This window comes from Phalacrocorax aristotelis, chromosome 11, assembly GCF_949628215.1.
Source record: "Phalacrocorax aristotelis chromosome 11, bGulAri2.1, whole genome shotgun sequence".
NCBI lineage: Eukaryota > Metazoa > Chordata > Aves > Suliformes > Phalacrocoracidae > Phalacrocorax > Phalacrocorax aristotelis.
In genome coordinates this window covers 1,873,595-1,897,938 of record NC_134286.1, presented here as the reverse complement: position 1 = coordinate 1,897,938, position 24,344 = coordinate 1,873,595, and the positions used below count along the sequence as shown (strand labels likewise).

Here is a 24,344-nt window from a genome sequence, read left to right as displayed (position 1 = left end):
CGGCAGTCCCAAGGGGACACCTCTTCTGAAGGGACCCCCTCCCCTCCGCTCCCCCCGCCCCCGTGCCGTACCTCCCTGCGCTGGCGCCTCGGCGAGGCCGGGCACGCCACGCCGCCCGGCTGCTACTGACCGAACCCTTCTCAAAGCCGAGTCCCGCAGCCCTGTGCGCATTAGAGACTCTTCATCACGGGGATGCCCCGCGGCGAGCAGCTCTTGGGGGTATGTGCGGGGGTGTGTGTGTGTGCGTCACCCCCAATCCCGTGCCTCCCATTGGAGGAATAGCATGTGCCCCCCCTTAGTGGAAAAAGATCTGGCGTTCTTCTTGGAGGTCGGCTTTCCCCTTCGCATCACTCGTCCCGTGCCACACTCTCCTCCAGGGCGGGCAGGGCCTCCAGGCTGAGCCCTCCGCTGGCCGCCCCGCTGCCGCTGTGCACGCTCGAGAAGGACACCATGGTGTGGAGAAGCATCAGGACCAGCACGCAGAGTCTGATCCTGCTGCTGCCGAGGCGAGACCCTGCGGAGACCGGCAGCAAGGACGGGGAGTGGGGCTGGTGGTACTGGTGGTGGTGGTGGTGGTGGTAGAGGTGGTAGTGGTTCTGCCGCTGGTGATGGAGGTGGGGGTCGTGGCGGTGGAAATGGAGTGACTCTGATGCTGTGGATTTGGGGGATGTGTGGTCGTTGCTGTCTGGGGGGTGGTCGCAGGAGTCCCATTGCACCTCGCAGCACTTGGCCTCCTCGTCAGGCAGCTGGTTCTCCAGCAGCCCTGCGGGAAGGAAGCGGAGGAAGAGGAGGGGGTCAGCGGGACACCATGGACGGGGCTGCTGAGGGACTGAGCCCTGGTGCCTGCCATCCACGTGCCACGGGACGGGCAGAGCCTGAGAACCGGGACACCCTGAGACCCCCCAGCCCGGCCCCAGTGGGGCTGTGAGCCTGCACAGACCGCAGTGCAGGCAGAGACCGCGGCCCTGGGACGTGTTCAGGACACCCCAAACACTGCTATTAGCAGTTAAATGTCCCAGCCCTGCTTTAATCCCGTCACCTTCAGCCCCTGACATGCTTTAGCTTTCAATTAGAGGTAGGGCTTTCATTTCCTGCACTGAGCCATGGGCTGTTGCCATGTCTCCATTAACCCTTTACTCCTCACCCCCAGATGGCCACGTTTCGGCAGTCGGGCAGTGCTTTGCGTGTTTCCACGCTGTACCTCCTTCCCCCTCCGCCCCAAAAAGCCTCCAAAACCTGGTGCACCGCTTGCAAAGCACGACGGGGCTCATCAGCACCCACCCCTGCCCCGTCCCCCCGCGGCACGCGGGACCCCAGCCCCTCTCCCCGGACCTCCTTACCCGTACAGATGAAGCCAGGCAAACCTCCATAGATCAGCTCGTCATTGTCCGGTAACACAAACGGGCACCTGGTCTGCACCTCCAGGCAGTATTGCTTGCATGGGATCCGGTGTTGGCACTGTTGTTGGGTCACGTTGAAATACTCGGAGCACAGCCAAGCCTTGTAGACAGCCTAGGGGAAGCCACCGAGAGGGACATGTCACCTCCCCAAATGCCGGGGCAGCCAAAGCATTGCAGAGACGCAGGGGGGGAAAGGGGAAGGGGGATCTCCTCTTAGCTCACGCGAGAAATGTGTGTCACTACGTCAGGGTTGCTTACTGAGCCCGCCAATCAATTAAAATAAACCGTTGAAGTGTTGGGACTGTGGAACTCATCTAATCAACTAAATCCACCACAAAAACAAAGCTAATCAACCACACAGACTAACACCCCTACAGACAGGGACTGCGACAGACCGTGGTGACTCTGCCAAGACCGGTGACCCGAGAGCTTGGTCCATCAGATGAAGAATTCAAGCACTGCTTATCGCCTGTCTCAGAGCATCTTCCTCCTCCCCGAGACACCCCGCCGCTCCCCGGGGCAGGGTAGGGATTTACGCCTCCTCTGAAGCACTTTGGCCCACATCAGCTCTGAACATGGAACACAGGACAGCAAAACAGACCGTGGGGTGATGTTTACTGGGAATTTCCAAAGGTCTCTGCCTGCTGGAAAAGCTGCTGGCCAGAAGCAGGTGGGCACAGCTGGGATGCAGCACACGCAGCCGCCTCAGCCTCAGGCTCATCCCTCTCTGCCACCGAATAACACCTTCCTCACCTTCCCCACCCAACTCCCTGGTTCTGGGGGAGATTCCCAATTCACAGAAAGCTGGCGCTTTTCGCTGTGCCGTTTCTTTTGGCTCCAAGGGGCAGACCCTGGGGGAAACACGTCCGCTTTGCAGGCATATTTTGACACTCAAATGTACCAAATGGCGGTACAGATGCCCCTGTGCCCTCCGCTCGCCTTTCCACTGGACAGAGCTGTGCTTGGCGACGTTTCCAGAAGGAAAAGCAACCTGGGGGTTCACCTGCGACTGCAGATGCAAGGCTGTGCCACAACCCCCGCCTCTCCAGCCTGGCCGGTCCCTGGTCCCCCTCCCTCGGGACCGCCACCACTGATAGAGGAGCTTTCATCTGCAGCCGGCCGAGACGACCTTCCTCAGCAGAAACCAGCTCTTGAAGAGAAAGCAGAGGCGGTGGTTCCCTTCCACCCTCCGTGCGTTCGTGCCCATCGCAGCCGGCCAGGCACAGCCCAGATGGCTTCGGTTAAGACCGTATCTCCCGCATCTCCCTTTATCTCCCCAGCATCAGGCACGGGTGGAAATTGTTTGTCTTCGCTTGCTGTAAAAGGGAGGGAGATCTCTTGTTTCTCATGGTCAGCAGTCATTCCTCAGCCTGCAAGAAACCCACGACACCGCTGGGAAGAGCAGCACCCTCCGTGGTACTTCCAGCTCATCTCTGAATATATCTAGGCACCAGTGACAGAGTTAAGGTCATGTTAATGACCACATCCAACTTCCTTTGAAACCAACTAGAAAGGACTCCCCGTGATTCAAAGGGAATGAATTTCCCTCCTCGGCGTGCTTGCAGAAAACACTGCACTCCTCCTTCCAGCTGCATTTTTATTTTCTGGAGGCTTTAAAAACATCAATTCTTTGTTTCCCCATGTTTGCATAGATCCTTATCATCATTTGTTTGGACCATGGTAGTGTTTCGGGATTAAAGCTGGTTGGGAAATTCTTGGCAAGTTCTTTTAATTTCTTGATTTTTTTTTTTTTTTCCTGGAAAATGCCAGATCATGAAAACCAGAATTTTCATGGAAGCATGTTAGTTTTGGTGAAACTTTCATCACAAAAAGTTTAATCGGGACCAGGACACAATATATGGAACAAGGCTTTCAGAGCGGTCGTAGCCCTGTGGTCAGGGCTTTCAGCTGGGATGTGGGAAATTCAGTCCTGCGTTTTCTCCCTGGCCCACTGGATGTCAGTTATTTAGACAAAGTGGAACGGCTCCAGAGAAGGGACTGACTCTGCGATCAGAGTGTGAAGACAGCTTCGAGGTCTGGATCTGCATCTGCCTGAGCTGATCCCCCCTGGGGCTGAGGAGGAGGAGGAGGAGGGGAGACGGGCAGGGCGAGCACAGCCCATGCCCCAGGGATGCCACAACCCCAGCTGCAACACGTGTCCTCCCCACCGGCCTCCACTCCCTCGGGGACAGTGTCGGGAGCAAGGGGACGGTGGGACAGCGAGGAGGACGCAGGAGGACTCCTCAGCGGGGTGGCACATGACGCTCCACAAGCGCCATGAGCTCCTCTCCTTCAGGAAAGCATCTAGCATTGCTCTCCACGGGAGGGAACTCAACAGGTTAGACATCTCAGGAGACAGTGACACCTTACGATAGACGGGACGGAGAACCAGAAGGTATAAAAGGGGCTTCAAACCATCAAGCATCACTTAGCCAGATGCGACACATCCCTACTTTGGTCAAGGACTCAGCAAGTCCCTGCCTCGACACGACGCTGTTATTTACACATGACTACAGATGCACGTGTAACCTGGAGCAAAACGGAGAGGTTCCTGCCCAGGAGAGCCTGCAGCTGCGAAGACACACTATGCGATAGCCCGAAACGTGGGGATGCCTCTGGGGGGCACATCCTGAGGATGGCGACCGAGACTCGCAGCCCCAGAAGAGCCCAGAGACGTCCCGCAGGCTCCCCAGGCTGAAGGCGACACCTTCCCCTTCTCCCTGTTAGAGGGCACAGGCATCCCACCGCAGCCGGCTGGGCCGAGCAGGCAGCGGGCAGGCATGCAGAGCTGCCCCCAGCAAGCACGCCAGGGTAAACGGCTATGAAACACATTTTCCAAAGAGTTTTTAGGTCTCTTGGAGATTAAAGGCATTTGAGGTGGGGTGAATTTCCTTAATTTCAATTCTCTAAAATTAGTTATTATTTTAATTATTAGTAATTATCCAAGTTGGACTGCCTTTATAGGCGACAGAGAGAGGGCAACACATCCCTCCGAAGCACCAGAGTACCCCAAGCGCCCAACAGCAAGAGGGCTGGAAGTGCTGCTCTCTTTCCCTGCTGCCTGTGGAGGATTTCGACTAGCTCCTTGAATTTTAAATGGCTGAAGTTGGGTGGGATGAATTCTTCCCCAAGTTATAAAGTTTTCAGGATTACAAACAGGATGCGTTAACTACACCCCAAACAGCCTGCAAATTTAAACAAGAATTAAGATACGTACCAGAAGTAGATAAGTTGCCATTCGCTTTCTGTGATTAATTATTTGGGCTTTTGCTATGCAACAAACCTGCCGGATACACAGTGCCAACAATGTCCTGCTACTTAAGTCTCTCTCTCGCACCCACTCCTCAGTGCTCCGTGGTCATGAATAATAAATAGCAAATAGATGCAGTGCATACATGCAGCTCGCAGTGTTATATTTGCTCACAAAAATTCTGCTGCAAATGCGAGGCGAGAGCGCACACAACAGCAGACCCCAGCATCCATCCGCAGCCGAGTCAGGAACGGGAAAGGGATCAAACCTGCAACGTGGCCCGCAGCCGAGGCGCTGCCCAGGGCCGGGGGTGGGTGCTCCCCTCCCTGGGGCGAGCAGCGGTGCGAGGCTGCCGCTCCACGCTTCCCCAGGACGCAGACCCCATCCCTCCCGCTCACCCCATTTTCCAGGTCCTCGTCTGGCTTAATCTTAAACCTCTCCATCAGTGGGACTTTCCCACGTTTCCTGAGGAGGTTGTTTTACCGCTGAAAGCACTTATCTCGCTGCCTACAAGTTCTCCTTTGTACTTGACCTACATTTTTCCATCCAAAAGTTCATTCCCTTCAATCATTCCATAAACCATCCCTCTCTCTCCTCTGTGTTTACACATTTCTAATATTTACAGATGTATCACGCTCCCTACTTAGTCATAACTTAGGCAAGCTCGACTGATTTACTCTCTCACATTTCCTGCGAGTCTCCCTTTCAGTCCTTTAATCATCCCCGACTCTTCCCCACGCTGTTTCCCAGGCCCCGGTCGCATTCACGGCCCCCACCTGGGGACACAAGCAGCCCGGTGAGGAGGGACGCTACACCCTAGCAGGGGGCCGTGGCTGCCACCTGCACTGTCCCAGCTCCAGCTTTGGGCTGCAGCAACCCACGGTTTGGCCCCACAGGCAGAAGGGATGGCCGAGAGACTCCCGAGAGCTCGGCAGGAAGGAGCTCGGGCTCACCGCGCTCTCCTGCGGAAACACAGCTTGCACAAGCAGACTCTGCATGGATGTGCCTGTTTTCCCCCTAAAATGTTCCCCTTGACTTCTGTCAGGGAGTTTTGCAGAGGGTTGGGGTCTCAGACAATGACATTCCTGGGAATTTAATGAGAATACTGAATGAAAGGCTGCAAAGAGCTGGCGGCACCTCAGCCACCTCAGCACAGGAGGTGCTCTCACCTAGAAATGGTGACCAGGCACCCGGATTTCCCAGGTTTCCCGGGTGCCTTCCCGTTTCGCTTTCCATTCCAGCAGCCCCACTTGCCCAGAGGGAAGCACCGGAGCAGTGCGGCTGCCCTGGTCCCGTCCAGCCTGTGTCCAGCTCTGCCGGAGGTTGCAGCAGGCATTGCTGCACGTGATGGAAACCGCCCGTCTTTGTCCAAAAGCAAAAGGCAGTGAATGCCTGGTGGTACAACGTGGCTGGCGGCTGCCCCACTCCACCGCAGCCCGCGCTCTGGGAGACACCAGCATCCTTCCATCACACGCCTGCATGGCTCTGTGTTACAGGCAAGGAGCAAACCCGCCGGGATGCTCAAGCAGCAGCCTAACGGCTTTGGTTTTTTGACAGCTTTAGATACCTCAGAGCTTACCCCGCACAACCTGCTTTCTCTTGCTGTTATAAAGGATGTGTGAGAATTTAGGACAGGAAAAAATTTATTCCCTGCTTAAATCAATGGGGAAAGCTCGCTGTTTTTCAGGCTCGCTCTTTATGGTTTCTTCAGGAAGTGAGTTTGGTCGCAATCAGCATTTCTTCCATTCTGTTTTTGCTTTTGGCTGATCTCCAGCCTGGCCAAGTAAATGTAAGTGACCTGAACTCCAAAAAGCTCTATTTCAGTGCCCTCTTCCTCCGTTTTTAGCTCGGAGGACTGGCTCGATGGCTCCAAGAAACCACAAGGAGTTTTGCTGCCTAGGAAAGGGGCCAACTTCAGACACCCGATTTATATGTGAGGAGGAGGACAGGCGATCTATCCGCATCTGAATTTTGCAGGTGTGCTGAAACACCCCATCATAAAAGACATTAAAAAGAAATAAAATGAACTGGATTTCCAATAGCTGTCTAATTAAGCTACCTGTCCACTCACACCTCCACCGATATCTGAAGGCAGCAGTCAGAGGGACAGCCTTTTTGCAGGCACTTCTGTGCCAAATTGCGTTCCTCGCTGCCTGCGCTTCTCCCGCTGCCTCCTGTCAGTACCAGGATGGCATCTCCCCTCAAACAGCTTTTCTAGAGCCCTTATGCATGCTCAGTATTTCTGCACAAAATAACATACTCATTTTTTAAAGTATTTTGGCCATTTCAATGCCGATCTAGTTGCTGCCAGTATTTTCTAAAGACTGGCATTGCCTGTTGAACCACGCCGGCTAAATTTCAGGAGAACCGGGGGGCAGGGATGGAGCAGCATCCTTGGGATGCAACACCTTTGCAGAGGATGCAGTGCTTGGGATAGTCTGGATGGCCACGGGGATCACCAGTTATAATTAACCCAACGAGCTGCTGTTTTCCCGTTAGAGCAGGAATCAACGCTTGGGAGGTTTCCCCCAGGAAAATTCTGCTAATGGCACAGGGAGCCTGGCCCAGCCACAATGACCCCTTCTCTGTAATTAGAGGCAGGGGCTGGGGCAGCACCCCTGACCCAGCACTCGCTTCTCTGGATGGGGGATTTGCAAACCGGAGGAGGAGGATGGAAAAAAACCTTCCCCTACAAAATAACCTATTTCTGCATAGAAAAGGCAAGACTCGGTGCTCACCCTCTGCTAACCTCACGCCTGAGCAAGGCGGGGATTTCCCCCGTCACAGCACCTGAGGGCACCCCCCAGCACAGCGCTACCGGCCGATCCCCCCACCCACGCCGCTGCCACCGAGGGGACGCCCAAGGAGAGCAGAGCTGCTGACCCGCAGTAATAAGCGGTTCCACCAGGTGCAGGCAAATTGGATGCTTTGAGAAACCAAGTGCGAGTTTATAGCTTGGCAAAGCTGCCCGGGGCTGTATTTAATTACAATAATATTGGGCTCTGCTGACTAATCTGAGGAAGCGCTGGGGTCAGCTCTGGAAGGGGACCTGGGAGCGTGCTTGGGCCAGCAGCTGGGGGTTCACGCTGGGAGCTGCTGGGCTTTGCTGTCACGACTCTGCTCCTCCTCTTTGCTGCTGCTGAGGCCACGAGTGCTCGACGCGGCCACAGCTGTGCGGCGCTGGGGTGGTGCATGAGCATCCCGCGAGCCCCTGCCAGCCCCACCGGGCTCGCCGCTCCCTCGCACCAGACCCCCATCAGCACCCCAAACCCTCCTCCCCAAACCGCCCCATCCACCTGTGCCCGCAGGGAGCTCGCTCACGTTTCGCTCGTCGGGACACCGTCTGCGCCCAGCCATCAGCTTCCAGGTGGGCCGGGAGGAGAAATCCCTGTCTGCCCCTGCCAGACCCCCTGGCCGAGAGCTGCCCCTTTCCCTCCCAGAGTGGTTCCTGGGACTCTCATTTCCATCATGGCCTGAGATGAGCATCTGGAGTGGCTGTGCCTCATTAATCTTGGACACAGGGAAATGAGTACTGCTAATGAGCCGCTCGGGCATCTCTCCAAGCTCTGGCACATCAGGATGCAGCGCGGGAAGCAGGACACGCAGAGGGGGAGAGAAGAGCTCCCTTGGATGGCAGAGGATTAAGGGAATGCTAACGTCCACGGCCGGCCAGGAGGAGTCACAAACACAAGCGGCAATGTCCAATTACCATTGTATTCAATTACTGTCGCCTGCAATTCTGACATTAACAATGTTGAGCTTTTAAAAAAAAAAACAACAAAAAACCCACGCTGTTTAAATTAGCCTTGCTATAGGCTGTTCTAACATCATATCGGTAACAGCTGGTTTTTTTGGTAACTTCTTTGATAGTTTTGGAGCTGCGTTATCCCTGCCTTGCCACATTCACATGCTGTGGTTTGTGGGGGGACACCAACCCAACCCCAAAACCCAGTAACAGTGTGCGATAGTTGGGCTGGGGTTTGTTTTTTTTTTAATTGTTTTTACTTTTTTTTTAATATAATGTTGACTCGTGCCTGGTGATGACAGCGCCGGAGCCATGGATCCTCCGTTTCACAACCAGGGGAGGCGAGGGCCGGGGCGCCTCTGCCCATTGTACCCCGGCACCGTAGGGCACGGAGGGGAGTCGGCGTCTGCGGCTCCAGGCACTGTGACGGAGGCTGCCAGTGGAATGGCATGGGATGGGGCCGGGCGCTCGGTGGGAATGGGGCCGGCTGCTTGGGGGCTGCGGGGTGCTGGGAACAGCACCGGTGCGAACCCCAGCTGCTTGCCAGAGCCACTGTTCCTCAAACATGGCTGGAAACGCCATGCCGTGGGACCGGCATCCCGCCTGCTGCCCACCGGCGCCGGCTGGCTCCCTGCTACCCTGCAACCCACCCATCTCCGGGGTTTATTTTCCCATTAGTTCTTCCCCCAGCCATCCCGTGCACAATGCCTGTTTGCACCCCGGCTCATCACCCCAGCACTGCGGCCGCGCGGTGTGCCGGGGCAGAATGGGCACGGGGGGCTGTGCTGGGTCTGGCACCGGCCAGGCTCGTCCTCAGGAAGGGTCCGGGGCAGGGGAACCCCCCCCGTGCTCCCCAGCCACATCCTGGGACCAGACCCGCATCCCTTGACCTTATTGATGAAGTTGCTCCCAAATTACCCAGAAGCAACATAAGTCAGAGCTACCTGCTCACAACATTTTACTGACTTTGTGAAAAAGCTTGAGTTTTTAGCATTTTAGTCTCTTTAATCCAAGAACTGGGAATTAAAGCTATCTGAATATCCCTTCTTTTATAGGGGGGGAAAAAAAGCCTCCCAAAATAAACTCCCCTCCAAGCTACTCAAGACAAGTCTGAGACACACAAAATTCCCTAAGCACTCATGCTTTAAAACTAAGAGAAAATAGCTTTAAAGCATGGCTTCCAAGCACCATATACACTCAAAGCCCAGGCAACAATCCTATCGCACTAAAGTTCATGATATTGGGTAGCTCGACACACACCTTAGGAACACCTGGAGAACAAGCATCTCAGCCTGCCTCTGCAAACACACCTTCAACACCCACGGGCGTGCTGGGCCGGGGCGGCCCCGGGCGCTGCTTAGCAGTGCCAGCTCCCAGCCCGGGGATGCTGTCAGGGGACAGGCACCGCGTCTACAGGCTCATTTCTTTGCTAATCTCATGGCAACTGAGGGCTGCTGCGTGCAGAGGCCAGGGAAAAGCCTGGTCTCATCCCAGCAGATGCAACTCTGGAACAAGCTCAGGAGGAATCGCCTGTAATTGTGGTTTGTGCTGAAATGGGAAGCATCCCTTGGAACGGCAGTGCTCGCGGCCTCGCTTCGGACACCGGACAGCCCGCAGCAGCACTGCGGCCGGGACTGCACTTAGGGGATCTCTGCGTTGCTGTGTGGCTGCATCTATTACACAGCAAGCAAAAGGGAAAAAAAAAATCACACTAATTAATGTCACAGCTGGACGAACAGAAAGGCAGCGAGCACTGCCAAGCCCCCTTGCGTCCCACAGCCGGTACCTTGTGCCTGGGTGTCGCAGATCCCCCATTTCCCTGCACCCCTGCCCGCCCGCAGCCACCCAGCCCTGCACCACCACTCCTGCCAACCCCAGCCCGCTGCAGTAGGCTTTTGATACCATATCACTGCTCAAAAACATTACAGTTCCTATGAAACAATATTTTCGTTTCAGTATCAAACTCCACCTTGGGACAGACGCCTCCTTCCTCCAAGGGAGGATGATGATGGGGTGGAAGTGCTCTGCTCACTGCTGCCCACAGAGCCCGGCTCTCACTCCAGCGTACGGGATGCCGGTGGTGTGTCAGTCCCCCCCACACCCTGGGTCTGTCCCCTCTATTCGCCCTGTGATTTCTTCTGGCAGTGACTACCCGTGCTTGGACAGCTTCTAGTACAATGTGGCCCCGGTCTTGGTGGGCTGCCTGCAGGCGCTGCTGTAAAACAAATGTATTGAATCCAAACAAAATGCACATGGAGCCTGCTCCTTCTGGAAGTGCCTTGGAAGGAAGGACTGGGCCCCATTGTGCTACAGGCTGCACAAGACCAGCAGCAGTCTCTGTCCTGAGAGATGTCTGATGCGCACAAGCCCACGAGCACAGCAAAGGCAGAAAGGACCAGCGCTCCCATACTGAGCCCGCCGAGAGAGAGGGGCAACAGTAAATCCAGACCGCTGCTTTATGCTCTCCTTTCAAGAAGGGTTTTGTCTGGTGTTTAGAGAGAAGACCAGCTCACCAGGAAGGTGAGGCCAGGACAGGAGCATGAAGGTACGCCTGGGAAGGGGATGGCCACGGGAGAGCTGGCCAGGAGGCTGGGACAAACTGCTGGTGGCCAGAAAGCGAGCAGCTTCTCCTTGGCATCTGGAGGGCTTTGTCCTTCTCCACCTCCCCTGTGACACTGCGTGGCCAGGGCCCAAGGGGGAAGGTGTCCAGAGGCTGGGGGGAGGCCATGCCACGCAGGCACCGAGCCCCTCCCCAGAGCCTCGACTCCGCCGGCTTGCGAGGGCTCCGGCACAGCAGCACTGGCACCGCGGCGCCAGCCAAGGGGTGGGAAACACCAAAAGAGAGCGGCATCGCCTGCCCCAGACATGCCAAACCAGACTGGACACTCCCCGGCCACCCCAGCACAGGGGCACCCACCCATCCTGCTCCTGCGGGTTAGCCAGAGACGAGCGGGGAGAGGGGACAACTTGGTCACCCAGACACTTGCTGGGGACATGCCAAGTCCTCCCTGCCAAAAAGACTCTGACTGCGGTGCAGCCAGGGATGCATTTTGGCAGGACCCCGGAGCCCCAGCCCTTCCCTCTCTCCTGCCACAGGGGCATGAAGCCACTGGGATGCTCCAGCATCGAGCTCACCTTCCACGTCTGGGCATGGGAGCCTGGTGCTCTGCGCTCATGGCCAGGCTACATCCCTGCACTGGGAGGAACCCTCCGGCCTCCCGGAGAAGCTCCCGACACAACACTTTTCAAGGGAAGGCCAGTGGGGAGCAGATGAGGCAGAGAGCCCCATCACCGGTGCGCAGCCGTGCGGGGAGCGTTTCTGCGCCAGCCCCTGGCAGAGTGGGGCTGGGAGCGTGGGGTGTTGGGGGGGTCAAGGCAGCAACAAAACCTGAATAACCCGTAACAGAGGATGAGTGACTCCGGCTACTCACCTACAGACCCGTCAGGTGTCACAACAAGACAACGATGAGAAATTTCATTTCTCCGGAGCAGCCAGCCTGAGGCCACGGGAGGCTCGAGCAGCTCCAGCAACACAGACGCTGGCTGCAGGAGTAACCGAATAACCGCTCCGTAACGGCCCCCCCAGCACACGGTCCTGCCTGGCTGCCTTGCAGAGGGCACTGAACAAAACACTAATGCCAAAAGATGGTGAGAGCAGAAAGAAGAGCAGTAGAAGGCAAAAAAAAGCCAAGCAGAGGCCGGGAGAGCAGCATTTTGCTTTGGTGCAGCGCTTTTTAAGTAGCTATAACTGAACCACAGCTCAGCTACAAAAGCAAGGATAAAATGTGGATGTTGCCTGGGGGAAGCATCCCGCCCCATCGGGCAGCGGGAAGAGGGAATCCAGAGGACCATTAACCAGCATCCTCAAAATAACTCCTGGGGGTTTCAGAGCACCTTGGACGGTGGGAGGGCTCGGCGAGGCAGGCAGGAGGGCTGCTCGCGAGCAGTGATTCCTTTGCGGCAGTTGCACTAGCCGGCATGGCTCTGGAGAGACACGTGCCCATCACTCACCGGCTAGCCCCCCGGAGAGGCTGCAGGTAACTAGTGGGTTAGTTAGCAGCCTAGTCTGCTGTCAGCCCAATTAGGTAAGAGGTAATTAAAGACCGCTAGGAAGCTGAAGATGAACACTATCGAGTCGGGACAGAGGGAAAGTCAGGTCCCGGCAATCTATTAGCACCGCTTGAGGAATTCACTCCCATTAGATACTGCTGCAGCAGGAGCTTAGCAGGATTCAAAAGCAGATTAAACATTTATACAGATAATGAGAACATCCTGTTACATCAGATAGGATATAAAAAAATAAAGGCTAGACACTTCAGTGCCACGAGTCATAAATTACCCACCAGCTGATGGGGGCGAGGAAGAAGTTTCTCCAGCAGAGCGGGTACATCTACCTTCGAAGGAAGCAATTGGGCTGGAGCATCCTTTTTGGGAGGGTGTGAGCACCCAGCTCAGCAAGGGCTACTCTGGGATGTCACGACAGGGCTGCCTTCGCACCCGATGCATGTGGAAGGGCCCGATCCCGCACGGTGCCAGGAGCCCCTGGTTCTTACTCAAGTGCTCGACTGGTGCACAGCATCCCGCAAGGCCTCATTTTGTACGAACAGGAACACGTGGCAGCGGGAGGAAGCCGGGCTGCCTCACACCTCGCTTCATGCGCCTCACGGAGCAGGGTGAACGGCAGGATCTGGGCCATCCCTGCTCCATCACGCAGCAAACAGCAGGGAGACGGGAGCATCCCGCCTCGGCAGCCCGGCTCCCAGGCACCTTTCGGGGTCAGAGGGAGGTGCACAGCCTCCCACACCGATGCTGGCGTTGTTTGGGCAGCTGCAAGGGCCTGTTACACGTAACTTGTGTGCAGAGGTCCCTTAAACTAAAGGCAAATGGGCAAAAGATAATTTCTTAGATGCTTATCATCACTCCTGGCAGATTCTACTGATGGAGACACGAAGTCGGGACACAGCTCGTGCCAGGTCTGAGAGCCAGAACCTCTTTTTTTTTAATCCCTGGCTGAACACTGCTTGCAGAAATCTCCCCTTCCTGTTCAGGTGGGGCCTTCATGCACCCGGGGAGATGGGGAAAAACCCAGGATGACTCTTGGGCTCCATCAGGAGCAGCAGGTGGGTGCTCCCAGCCCGCATTGAGCCTCAAGGGACATGCTCCTGTGGGGAAGCCCCATCCCTGCTGCTCTCCCCTGGAGCAAGCTCAGGACAGGCTGGGGCTCTCCTCTACTCTCTGTAAAGCTGCGACAAATGCAGCTGCACATCTGCTGGGTCCCCCCTGAGCCAGCCCTGCCTGCAGGCTGCCTCCCCTCCCAGGCCAGGAGTCGGGATGTGGGCAAGCCCCAGGGGCTCCCCTGGCCACTGCTGCCTGCCAGACCCCTGAAAAGAGCCGGCACACGGAGCCTCGGGGCCATGCGCCCAGCATCCCGTCACCCGCAGAGCGAACGGGTGCAGGAGGGAAGGCAGCGAGTCGCAGGCAGGGTGCTGCAAAACAAAGGGGTGAGCAAAGGAGTCGGCGTCTTTGGTAATGCTAACCCACAGAGAATTGAACTTCCAAAGCATGGTATGAAGGTTAATTATCCTCCGCAGAGTGGAGATGTTTCCCCTGCATTTCCATGAGTGAGGAATGTCCAGAGAGCTGCCCCATGCCCTGGGCTCATCGCTGCCCCAGGACTGTGCTGGGAGCCAGCCCTCCCGCCCAACAGCTACTGCCATTCCCTGACAATCTCATTATAACAGGAGAGGGATGAATGATGACAAACAAGGAACGCATCACGGCAAATAAATGCTGCTCTTGCATATGTACGCAGAGACTTCTGCGGACACTGCTTTGCCAGCTGTGCTGCAGAGGTAACAGGAACAGCGGGCAAAGTTCATAAACACCCCTGAGTCACATGCCTCAATTATTGCAACCACCTCCCCAGGTATATTTTCCACGTGCCCAACCAGCTCACTATCAGGCTGCAATTCTCCAACTTACTGGCGTCATTACAAAGACCCAAATACCTTAAGGTTGAATAGATCCAAACCACGCACCTAGAATTCACCTAGAAACTAAGCAGCAGGCAGCAAATATCACAGGACTTTGGAGTTGCACACGCCTTGCCTGCACAAGCACCCCTCCTCAACAGGCAGGCAGATGCATTCCCCGGACACAGAGATTTCCAATCCCTGCCAGTCTGGCGGGAAGCAGGGCTGGGCTGAGCGGGGATGACGGATGCACTGGAGAGGTTACAAAATTTTACAAAACACACAACAAAGAGCATTTCTACAGATTGTGTCTCTGTTAGCAGAACCCGTAGAGAACCCCAGGGATCAAATAAGGATCTGGCGACCGCATCCAGGAGCAAAACCCACCAACAGCACTAGGCAGCCAGTGCAGGCAGCCAGCAAAACACGCTGCTTCTCCACCCCAGCAACACCTCTTCTGTCACCTACCTGTGCCTGCTCCTACAAGCAGCCTGACCCAGAGCAGCAGGGGGGCCCACACTCCTTCGGGATGGAGGTGGGGGCTGCAGGGAACATCTCAAACACACCCTCAAAGAGCTCTGCAAACTAAGCCAGCATCCGCACACCCAGCTATCTCCTCTCCCCGGCTGGGGGCTGCAGACCCGTTAGCAACAGCTCGCACGTGGCAAGGGGGAAAGAGCAGCTGCCGCTTGTGAAATAACCATCGCCAACACCTGCCCCTGCTGCCTGCAAATGGTCTGGCTAAAGGGGTTTTTTCCCCTTTTTGAAAATGCCAGTTCTTGGGAACTGAAGCATTTCATGGGAAGATGGCAGCTTGAGGTGCTTCCCTGGTCTAGAATGGAAATTCTAGTGAAACCAGGAGGAGGCCCCCACGAGTGAGGCCGAAGCGGGGCCAGGGTGGGAAGAGGGAGGCTTCCCTGGGGTTTCCCCCCAGAGAAACCAGGACCTGCCTCCACCTGTTGCCAGCAGCCACCAGAACCAGGGGCTTTAGGGATGATGCTGGAGACCCTGTTGTGAGGAACAAACCATCCAGAGCAGAGCTCCCATCTAACCCCGGGCTCACGGTAGTTGCTCTGTATCCTCAAGCACGAGAACTTCTCTCCTTTTACAGCTTACTCCTTGGTTCTGGAGTCATTCTCACCCTCTGCCGTCCAGCTCCCTGGAAGATGATGCTGAAGACCAGGAGTGGGTCAGGGAGAGACCCAGGTCTGGAGGAGGTTGAACTTTGCACTCTTGTTACATTAAACGCAAAAATATAGCTCTTGCTGCCCTGGCACTGGTCAGCCCCCATCGCCCTTCCCAAACTGCGTCTGTTCAGAAGCTTCTGAGAAAATCTGCACTTGTCTCCTCTCCCCCCGTCACAACCAGCAGCGGAGGGTGCTGGGGACCAGGGCAGCATGCTGCCTGCAGGCACGAGGTGCACCAGGCTCCCTGTTCTGGGGAAACACAGGCGCCGGCACAGTCCTCACCGTGAGAGCCCCCATCCCTGCTACTAGTGCTGGCTCCAGGCCCCCCTCCCTCTCCAGCTCCCCTCGCCGCTGCACCACCCCTTCGCCCTCCCACCCCTCCGCAGCCTCCATCCACCAGAAGTGCTGCAGAAGCTGCCGTGCAGAGATAAGATGTCAGCCGAGATGCCAAATGAGTGTATCTTTTACTCCCGAGGGGATGAGTAGAGCAGGCAGTGTTTCCTTCTCCAGCTGGGACCAGGAGTACCGGGATGCTCACGCAGGCACGTCTCTGGAAAGCCAAAAACTTGGCAAAAGGCAGGTGGGGAAGAGGAGTGAGGCCGAACTGGTGAAGCCTCCGCAGGCAGGCAGCTGCTGGCTCTGCCCGCGGGAGCTGAGGGCTGCAGGCAGCGTGGACAGATGGCTACTTCTCGCCCAAGCAGCCTCCGTGTCTCATTCACAGATTTGCTGTCCCTGAGTCATTGCCCTTCAAACGACAGCGGAGTCAAGCTTCCTCTGCACGGAGCCAGGCATGAGTCGCATCCTAATGGCATCCCAGTGCCAGCGGGAATAGCCCCAGGCAGCCAGGTATATCCTGCACTCCTGCCTCTGCTGCCTGCCTGCCTGCTGCCTCCCACCCTGGCAGGCAGCTCGGGAGCTGGGCAGCGGAAGAAAAGCCCCGTGGGGCATCTGTGGGGCCAGGCCAGGGGCTGTGGGATGGTTTGATGAGACCCTGCTGCCTCCTGGGGTACGGAGGGGCTGGAGCTGCTGCCTGCACTCTTCGGGGCTCCCACCTGCAGTGGTGCCTAGGGTCTTGGCACCTCGGTGCCTGGGGAGAGGCCAGGCTGCGTGTGATCCCTGCTGTGCACAAAAGGTTCCTTTCCTGATGCAAACGATGCCTGTCTCTGGACAGGGTCGACATGAAGCCCTTTGCAGGCATCCATCGATGCTCTGGGTTCAGGCAGACACCGTGGGCATCCTCTTCCACCTCTGGGCGGCTGGCTGTGGGGAGGGTGCTGCCTCCTCTCCCCCAGCAGCACAAGGATGCTCACATGGCTGGCGGTTGGCGTGACACAAGCAGATCCCTCTGTCCGTGGGGACAGCACGCATCGCTGCCTGTTACGAAAAGTGGCATCGCAAGCTGTCCCTGATCTGGGCCACCCCAGGCAGCCCATGGCAATGGGTGTGTACAGCACAGGGGGCTGGGGGGGGCGGGCTGTGTACCAGGTCATGCATTTTGCCAATACCATCGCACACGCTGCTGAGCTCACGGATTCCCAGGGGCTGCCCACACCCAACAGGACCATGGCACATGGGATGAATGCCTTTCTAAAAAGCATTGTTAGCTGCTGAAGTATCGCACCGCGCCTCTGCTGCCAGAGCTGAGCCTGCTTCTCCAAGGAGCTTGTTCCACCCCACCGGTGAAGCCCCCACGCACATCATGCTCCCAGGGACAGGCGCAGGCGGAGAGGAACCGGGGCTCACGTGCATCCAGCACCGACAGCAGCAGGCACAGCCGGGAGCACACGGGCGCAGGAACAGGCACCGGCACCTGCGTCACTTGTAGCTACTTGGTGACAGTTTGATGGAGACAGATCTCTCGCTCGCCCTCCCTCATGCTCTTCCCTGCACCATTTGCTGGCCTGCCTGTTGCTGCATGGAGAATCGCAGCCTTTATAAACTTCTGTATTTTTTTTCCTCTTAAGCACCACCAACAGACACTAACAGGCGAGGACTAATAGACAACCAACCAGCCCAAAGCAGGCAGCCAAACATCACTGAAATCAGTGGTAAATCCCCCCTGCCATTCACATCACCACCCAACAGCCCAGCCAAGTGCTGGGGGGGAGCACCCCATGGCCGCTGCCCCCACCCCAGGCTGCTTCACCCCAGAGCAACCACCTGGGTCTGGCCACCAGCCCACAGCACACCCCCAGGCATCCTGAGATGTCTCAACCCCAAGGAAAGCTCAGGACTATCCAAGCACCGGCTCAGCATCCCCCTTCCCTCCTGGGCTGCAGCACTGCCAGGTGTCCCGGGCACCACCAGAGCATTCCTGACACCTTGAGAATTTTTATTGCAGAGCAAACTCCTTTTTCAGTCAGTTTTTGGTTCTGTTTTTCCATCTTTGATCTTTGTTTTCAAGCACCTAGGTGGCACCCGACATGAGGCCCAGGAATTGGGCTGTGCCAGCAGCTGTGGCTGCAGTAACTGCATGCCTAAACCCACGCATTCCTTTTGTTCAAATTCTTTACACAATTTGTGCAGGGCTGAAAGAAATTACCTTTGCTTATACGGAATTGGTGCGTAACGTGGAGCTGCACACTCGGCTAAGCTCGTGCATGTGGTCTTGCTAAAATTGCCAAGTTACGTCCTGCGCTGATCCACTGGCATTACTCTGGAATTTATTCTGGAATTTTTTTTCACCCCGTGAAATGCCAGTAAAGCTCCACGTCACCACAGGGGCTTGTTCCTCAGGAAAAGCTCCAGGTGCAGACACCAGAGCTGCCCGGGTGCTTGGGAGCAGCTTCTCCCCTCCTGGGCACTGCTGCTCCTGGCACAGCACCCACAGGGCCACTAATGCTGCACGAGGGGTCCAGGCGCCCAGCCCAGGGTGCGGCTTTTTGGTGGATTCACTGCGAGCTGCGATGTTAATGCAACTCCATCCTGGACTTCACATTAAAAAAATTTTTTAAAAAGCAAGAATTTGGTGAAAGCACTTTTGCCGTGGGTCTCAAGGGACCTCCCCTCTGCGTGCGGGTCTCTGTGCAAGGAGCCATTCAGGCTTGGAGCCAGAGTGCGCCAGGTTGAGCAGCATTTTTGTTAAGCCCAGACCAGAAAAATTCAACCTGAGATGCTTTTGTGAAGGTAAAGCGCTGCTTTGGTTCCCCCAGGAGGTGTCCCTGGCACTGGGACGCCCCCAAGACATGGCCCTCCCAAAGCTCCCGGCCCGAGCGCGCTTGGGTTTGCAGGAGATGCTCCGCAGGGAGGGATGCTCAGCGGAGACACCGGCCGCTGATGCTGGCTCTGGCTAAACGAGAGCAAGAAAACAGGACCCCCGGAGGGTGTTGAAGCCGGGCACCGCAGATTTGATCCCCAGCTGCTTGGTGTGGGCTGTGCCAGGCATGATGCTGTGGCACCTTACAGCAGGGACCAGCCTCCGTCTCTCACCGCATCGCCCGTGCATCCACAGCAGGGAAACACCAGCACGTCGCGAAAGCCTCGGGAGTGAAATCCTGCCCTGCCAGGCCCCCCCAGACGGACTCTCTGGTACATAACAGCAAAACCAGAGGTGCAGAAACAGATCTGGCCAGGGCCGCAGCAGGATTCAACAGCCACTAGCACAGAGAAACCCTGGTAATCTAATATAATTTGAGATGCTACAGGTCCTGTCCAGCCTCACCATCCCACCAGCGCTCTGTTACCAGCCCCGGCCCTGCAGCTCCTGGCTGTCAGTCCTTCTCTCTCCACAGCTTTGTTTCTTGCAACCTAATGAGTCCTTAATTCAGCAGGCTCTGTCCCATAGATCTTGATTTGCCCTAGTATTGGTGGGAGCGTGCACTTTAGGAGAGCTCTCCGTAACGGCTGTTGGTGAGGGAGAGAGCACAAACACAGCGCTCTGCCTTTACAGAAGCAAAGCTCTCCTCTGGCGGGCGCTGAGCTGTGCCGCTGCTTTGTGCTTGTTCAGAAAGGCAGAAAAAAGGCACAAACCAGCCATAAGCATCCCACAGGGCATCGCTTTGGAGGGATGGGGATTTCTTCCTGCGCTAAGTCCTGCGAAGCCCAAGCTGATGGCTCTCGCGCTGCAAGGGCTGCCGCTGCCCTGCAACATCCACGTCCCCGGCCGTGACCCACCGGAGCCCTTCTGAAGGATGCTACCAACGTGTCGCCTCCACTGCTCAGCGCACGAAGTTCACTGTGTCTTGCAGCGACAGAGGGTACGAGCCGCCCAGGAAGAGGGGAGGTGGAGGTTGCAGGCAGCTGCTCCCCACTCGTTTAATGAATTTTCCCTCTTGTAGGCATTTTTATGTACATCACCACTAAATAGCACCACAACCCCAGTGCCTGGCACTCAGGTCTTCTTCACCGCAAGAGGTGAAACGTATTTCAGAAGACAGATGCACCTTGCAGACCCGTTTCGCCCTCTCCCTCCCCTGTCCGCACAGTGCCAGGGGAGCTGCCTGCGAGGGACTGGGGGAGTCAGCCTCCACCAAACCCCTGCCAACGTAAAACACAACCAAACAATAAACCCGAGACATGTATTTTCACGCTTCCCTGTCTCTCAGCCATAGGGGATTTTGCTGTCAGTTGTAGGAGTAATAAGGAAAACATTTTCAGAGTATGATTTGGAAGCTGCCGGTGCTGCACGGGAATAACAACGTACGCAGAAAGTGGGATCTGCCCAGGAGCTACTTCCAAGCAGAAAATAAAAAAGCCTAGGAGAATATTACAGCAATGAGTAATCGAAGCAGATGAATTACACAGAGACCCCACCATTTCACGGCATTTCTATCTCCTGCAGCTCCCGGGGAGGTTTTGGCCCACCCTTCCCTGAGCGCTCCTCCGGGCACGGATGGATCCGGGGTTTGGATACCCGGGAGGCTGCTCACCCCCTCTCCCCCTCAGCCACAGCACCTGCCTTTCCCCCACCGAGCAAAGCGCCCTGACACCAGGGTCTGCCCCTGGGGCGATTTATTACTGGGGAAAGGGGACTTGTGCGTCCCTGTTCCTCCTGAAACCAACCCACAACACTCGGCTGTTTCCAAGTTTTTAACTCGGGGTCAAACTTGCTGCCGTAAGGAGGAACTGGCTGCTCCAGCGGGGCTTTTGTTGTTGTTTTAAAGCAGACGCAATAAAGAGCCAAAATCACCGGGGTGATTCGGCTGCCAGAGCGCTCCATGTGTGCTGCTTATTGAGCCGAACCGCTCCTTGGGGATGGAATTACAGGGGGATACGTGGCTCTGCAGAGGGAGGCTGAGCGCAGGTGAGCTGGAGCGGCTTTCTTCCCCCCTCCCCCTTCATTTTTCCAGCCACTATAATGGAACAGGGAGGATGCGAATGGGAGGCAGCCATGCGGCGCAGGAGCCCTGCTCCCACGGCGAGCACGGTCCCCTGCCCCGCGCACTCACCCGGCACCAGAAATATTATTTAAATCCTGTTTACCCAGCTACAGGGCTCTCCGCAGCCAGAGTCCTGCTACGAGGATTTTGCAGGAGCCTCTCACGCTGGCTGAGCTGTCTGTTACGTTTTCTTCCACTCCTCTCCTATTTTGCTGTCATTTGCTCTCATATGTTGTTACCATCGAGCGGAAGCTCTCCGCTGTCGCTTACAAGCGGGTATTCACGTGAGCAATGTGCAGCCGCCAGTCACATCAGAAAAATGCAGTGTTATTCAGCATCTGGGTAGGAATTACAAATTCAGGCTGCTTTAAAAATCCCGCCGGCCAGCTTTTCCCAATGCAACGAGTAACTGAGTCCCTGCTGAAGTCCAGGGGACTCGGAATCAGGCCAGAACTTGCTTATTGCCACCACACTGGAGAAGTTTGGCCTTAGCCTCATTTCACAAATGGGGAACGGCCACCGAGAGGGTGAGGTTGAGACTTGCAGCTGTGAAAGTCTAAAGTAAGGCACCTAAATACGTATTGAAGCACCTTAAATAAGCGGCCTGATTTTCACGAGAGACCGAAACGAGCGGGAGCTGTGAGGGCTCGGCGCGTGCAGGCTCGGGCACCCACGCTGGAAATTTCCTCGCGTACAGGTTGGCCCTGCTGCTCGCGCTCTCCTGTTGCTTCCCAAATGCTGCCTGTGAAATCACAAAGCTGGTGCTCACAACACTCTAAGGATGCAACCGCCAACGTGACAAGGAACCAGCGAGGAGGTACGCGCCTCGCTGCCTTCAGCTTTGCATCTTCTAAGCCTGTTTCCTGCTTTCTCATCAAGGATGTTAAGACCAGGGACACTTAATTAAGACTCGTCTAGGCACAGCTCTGTTTCTAGATGCTTTAGAGTCCATGGGAACATCTCCTTGCCCAAGACCCAAAGGTAATGATTATTTTCTTGCCTCTGCTTTTCTCTCCAGGTCTCTGTACCAGCAATCACAAGTGAGTCAGACTCAGAAGAGATGGACACTAAGCCTGAAGCGAGGGTGTCTGTACGCTCTACCGGACACAACACGGGGAAGATCCTGCTTCCAGGATCCATCTGGGCCCCTGGGAGTGGGAGCAGCGCAACGGCGGGCAGCGCTGAATCCCTTCATTCACCGCGGAAGCGGAGCAGCAGGACCAAACCACTTGGTGCAGGCTGAATACTATGTACCTTTGAAACCGCAGGGGGAATTTAGGCAAGCAGATTGTAATTACCTGGCCTGGCACCGGCCCAGAATGCCAGCACTAGCTCCATTCCAAAAACTGGCTCCTTACAGAAGCGATGCAGAAACGTGGGCCTGAGAGCGGCAGCCAGGATCTCGCCGTTGTGCCCTTGATGAAAGACACCACCTCGGCGTCCCCAAGCACCGCGCCCCAGTGCTGCTCCCACGCTTTCCCAGGGGACGAGCGCTGCGCCAAGAGCCACCCGCGCCGCCACCGCAGCTCCAAGCGTCCCTCAAAACTCTCCCAGAAGAGCAGTGGCCAAGCCCCGTCCTGTCACCGGGGGATGCTCTGCCACTGTCCCTCGGGGGATGATGCTGTAACGCACCCCACTGCCTCTCCTCCAAGACACGGCTCCGAGAAAGGGAAAGCGGGTTTAATTATCAAGACCTTTACGTTTCCCAGAGACGATGTCCGGAGGGAGCGTGTACAGGTGAGCCAGGAAGCTTGGAGCAGGTGGAGGCTGGAAGAGTTGCGGTGCCGGGGCTCGGGAGAAAGCAGGGGAGCGCCCAGCAGGACCATGCCAGGCTCCAGACGGAGACGCGACTGTGGCTCTCATTTTGGAGGGGAGACGGCACCATGCTGAGGCTCGATCTGACTGATGCTGGGGAAGGCAACCCCTTCGCTTTCAGAACACAGACCATGCCCCGGCGCTGGGGATGCTCAGTGATGCTGGGGGAACTCCAAGAGGGGACGCACATCCTGGCACCCTTGGCACACCTCCCTGGGGAGAAGGGGTGCAAGGCTAACAAACAGCTGCTGCATATGGGGAAGGGGCTCCGGCACCACGGTTCATCTCAGGTCACCGCTTGTCTACACGCCTCAGCTTACTGACGGCCGGGCAGAGCCCTGGGCCGCCCCAGCCCTGCGCAGCACCCCTGGGCGGCAGCGGCAGGCCAGAGGCAGCGGTGAGGAGCCCCGCGCCCATGCCAGCTCGGCCTGCGTGCGCCCAGGCGTGCGTGTGCACGTGTAAAGGGGTGTGGGTGACGCTCGCGGGGAGCAGCGTGTCGGGAGGGTGGGTGTGAAGGGATGTGTGAATGCACGCGCGCTCAGGCTGAGCCCCGCTCCAACCTCTTGCTCCCGCCACCCCGTCCCACCTGCCCGGAGGCCTCCGGACCCGTCCCGCCAGCACCGCCACGCCAGCGCTCGGGGTGAACAGGGAGACCCCCAGCCTGGCGGGCAGGGGGGAGCACAGCTCCGGCAGGCCTGCGGGCAGGAGGCCCGCAGCACCCTCCCGCAGCCGAGACCCCCGGGGCACACAGCTCGTCCCAGGCGGCACAGGGGGACACCCCGGAGCACCCCCTCCTACCTTGCAGTCCGTCAGGCAGGATCTGACCGAGTACTCTTCCGATTGCAAGTACTTCTCCAGCAAGAGGTCGAACTCCTCGTATTTTTCCTGAGCGTGTTGGTCCAGCCGCTGGTACGCCTGGACGCAGCTGCTACAGGCCTCGCCGCCCAGCGCCCCGGCCGCCGCCACCACCAAGTCCACCATCAGGTTGTCCACGCTGCAGTCCAGGCCGTCCGGGCCGGCCATCTCCCGCAGCAGGTCCCAGATCGTGTAAGTATCACAAAAGGAGAGGTTGAAGTTCCTAAAGTAAGCCTGCAGGAAGGTCCTTTTGGAGGAGGGAGAGGCGAAGAAGGGGGCAGCGGCGGCGGCGGCGGCGGCGGCGGGGGGCGAGCGGAGGGGCGCGCCGGCCGGGGAGCCCCGCGGCCGCTGCAGGGCGTGCAGCCGGGCGCAGGCCGAGTCCAGGTCGCCGCGGGCGGCGGGGCAGGGGCCGGTGGGACCGGGGGCCCGGCTGAGGTTACCGAGCAGGGCCTCGCAGCTGCCGCCCGCCGGCTCGGCCGCCAGCAGGGCCCGCGGCCCGCGGCTCCGCGCCCGCCCGGCGCCGCTCCGCTCCCGCGCCCGCAGCTTGGCCCCGGCGCAGAGCCACAGATGGTCGGAGAGGAGAACGGTGAAGAAGAGGAGGGAGGCCAACGACAGGCGCCATTTCTGCGCCCGTTCGGGGTCGGCCACCGGTTTGTCGCTGCGGCGCGGCGCGCAGCACACCGCCCCGCCGGCGGCTCCCCCGCGGGGGTACATCCAGGCGCCGCGGATCATGCTGCGGGGGCGGCGCGGCGGCGGGGAACCGGCGGGGGCGGCGGGGAGCGCCGCGCTGCCGCCGCTGTCA

At 57.4% G+C, this 24,344-nt stretch overlaps 1 protein-coding gene across 1 annotated transcript; it reads right to left on the bottom strand.

Moving 5' to 3' along the window:
* Positions 1 to 67: 67 nt before the first annotated feature.
* Positions 68 to 24,344, bottom strand: NALF2 (NALCN channel auxiliary factor 2). Its single transcript, XM_075106480.1, has 3 exons — positions 23,486 to 24,344; positions 1,341 to 1,512; positions 68 to 763 (listed from the first exon to the last, which is right to left on the bottom strand). The coding sequence occupies exons 1-3, from the start codon at positions 24,272 to 24,274 to the stop codon at positions 348 to 350; spliced, it is 1,377 nt and encodes a 458-aa protein (XP_074962581.1). The 5' UTR covers positions 24,275 to 24,344; the 3' UTR covers positions 68 to 347.

Coding starts and splice junctions, on each gene's coding strand:
- NALF2 (XM_075106480.1), bottom strand. CDS start 24,274: ATGATCCGCGGCGCCTGGATGTACCCCCGCGGGGGAGCCGCCGGCGGG. Junction 1,513..23,485: donor CCTGCCTGACGGACTGCAAG/GTAGGAGGGGGT, acceptor GGCTTCCCCTAG/GCTGTCTACAAGGCTTGGCT. Junction 764..1,340: donor GCCTGGCTTCATCTGTACGG/GTAAGGAGGTCC, acceptor TCCTTCCCGCAG/GGCTGCTGGAGAACCAGCTG.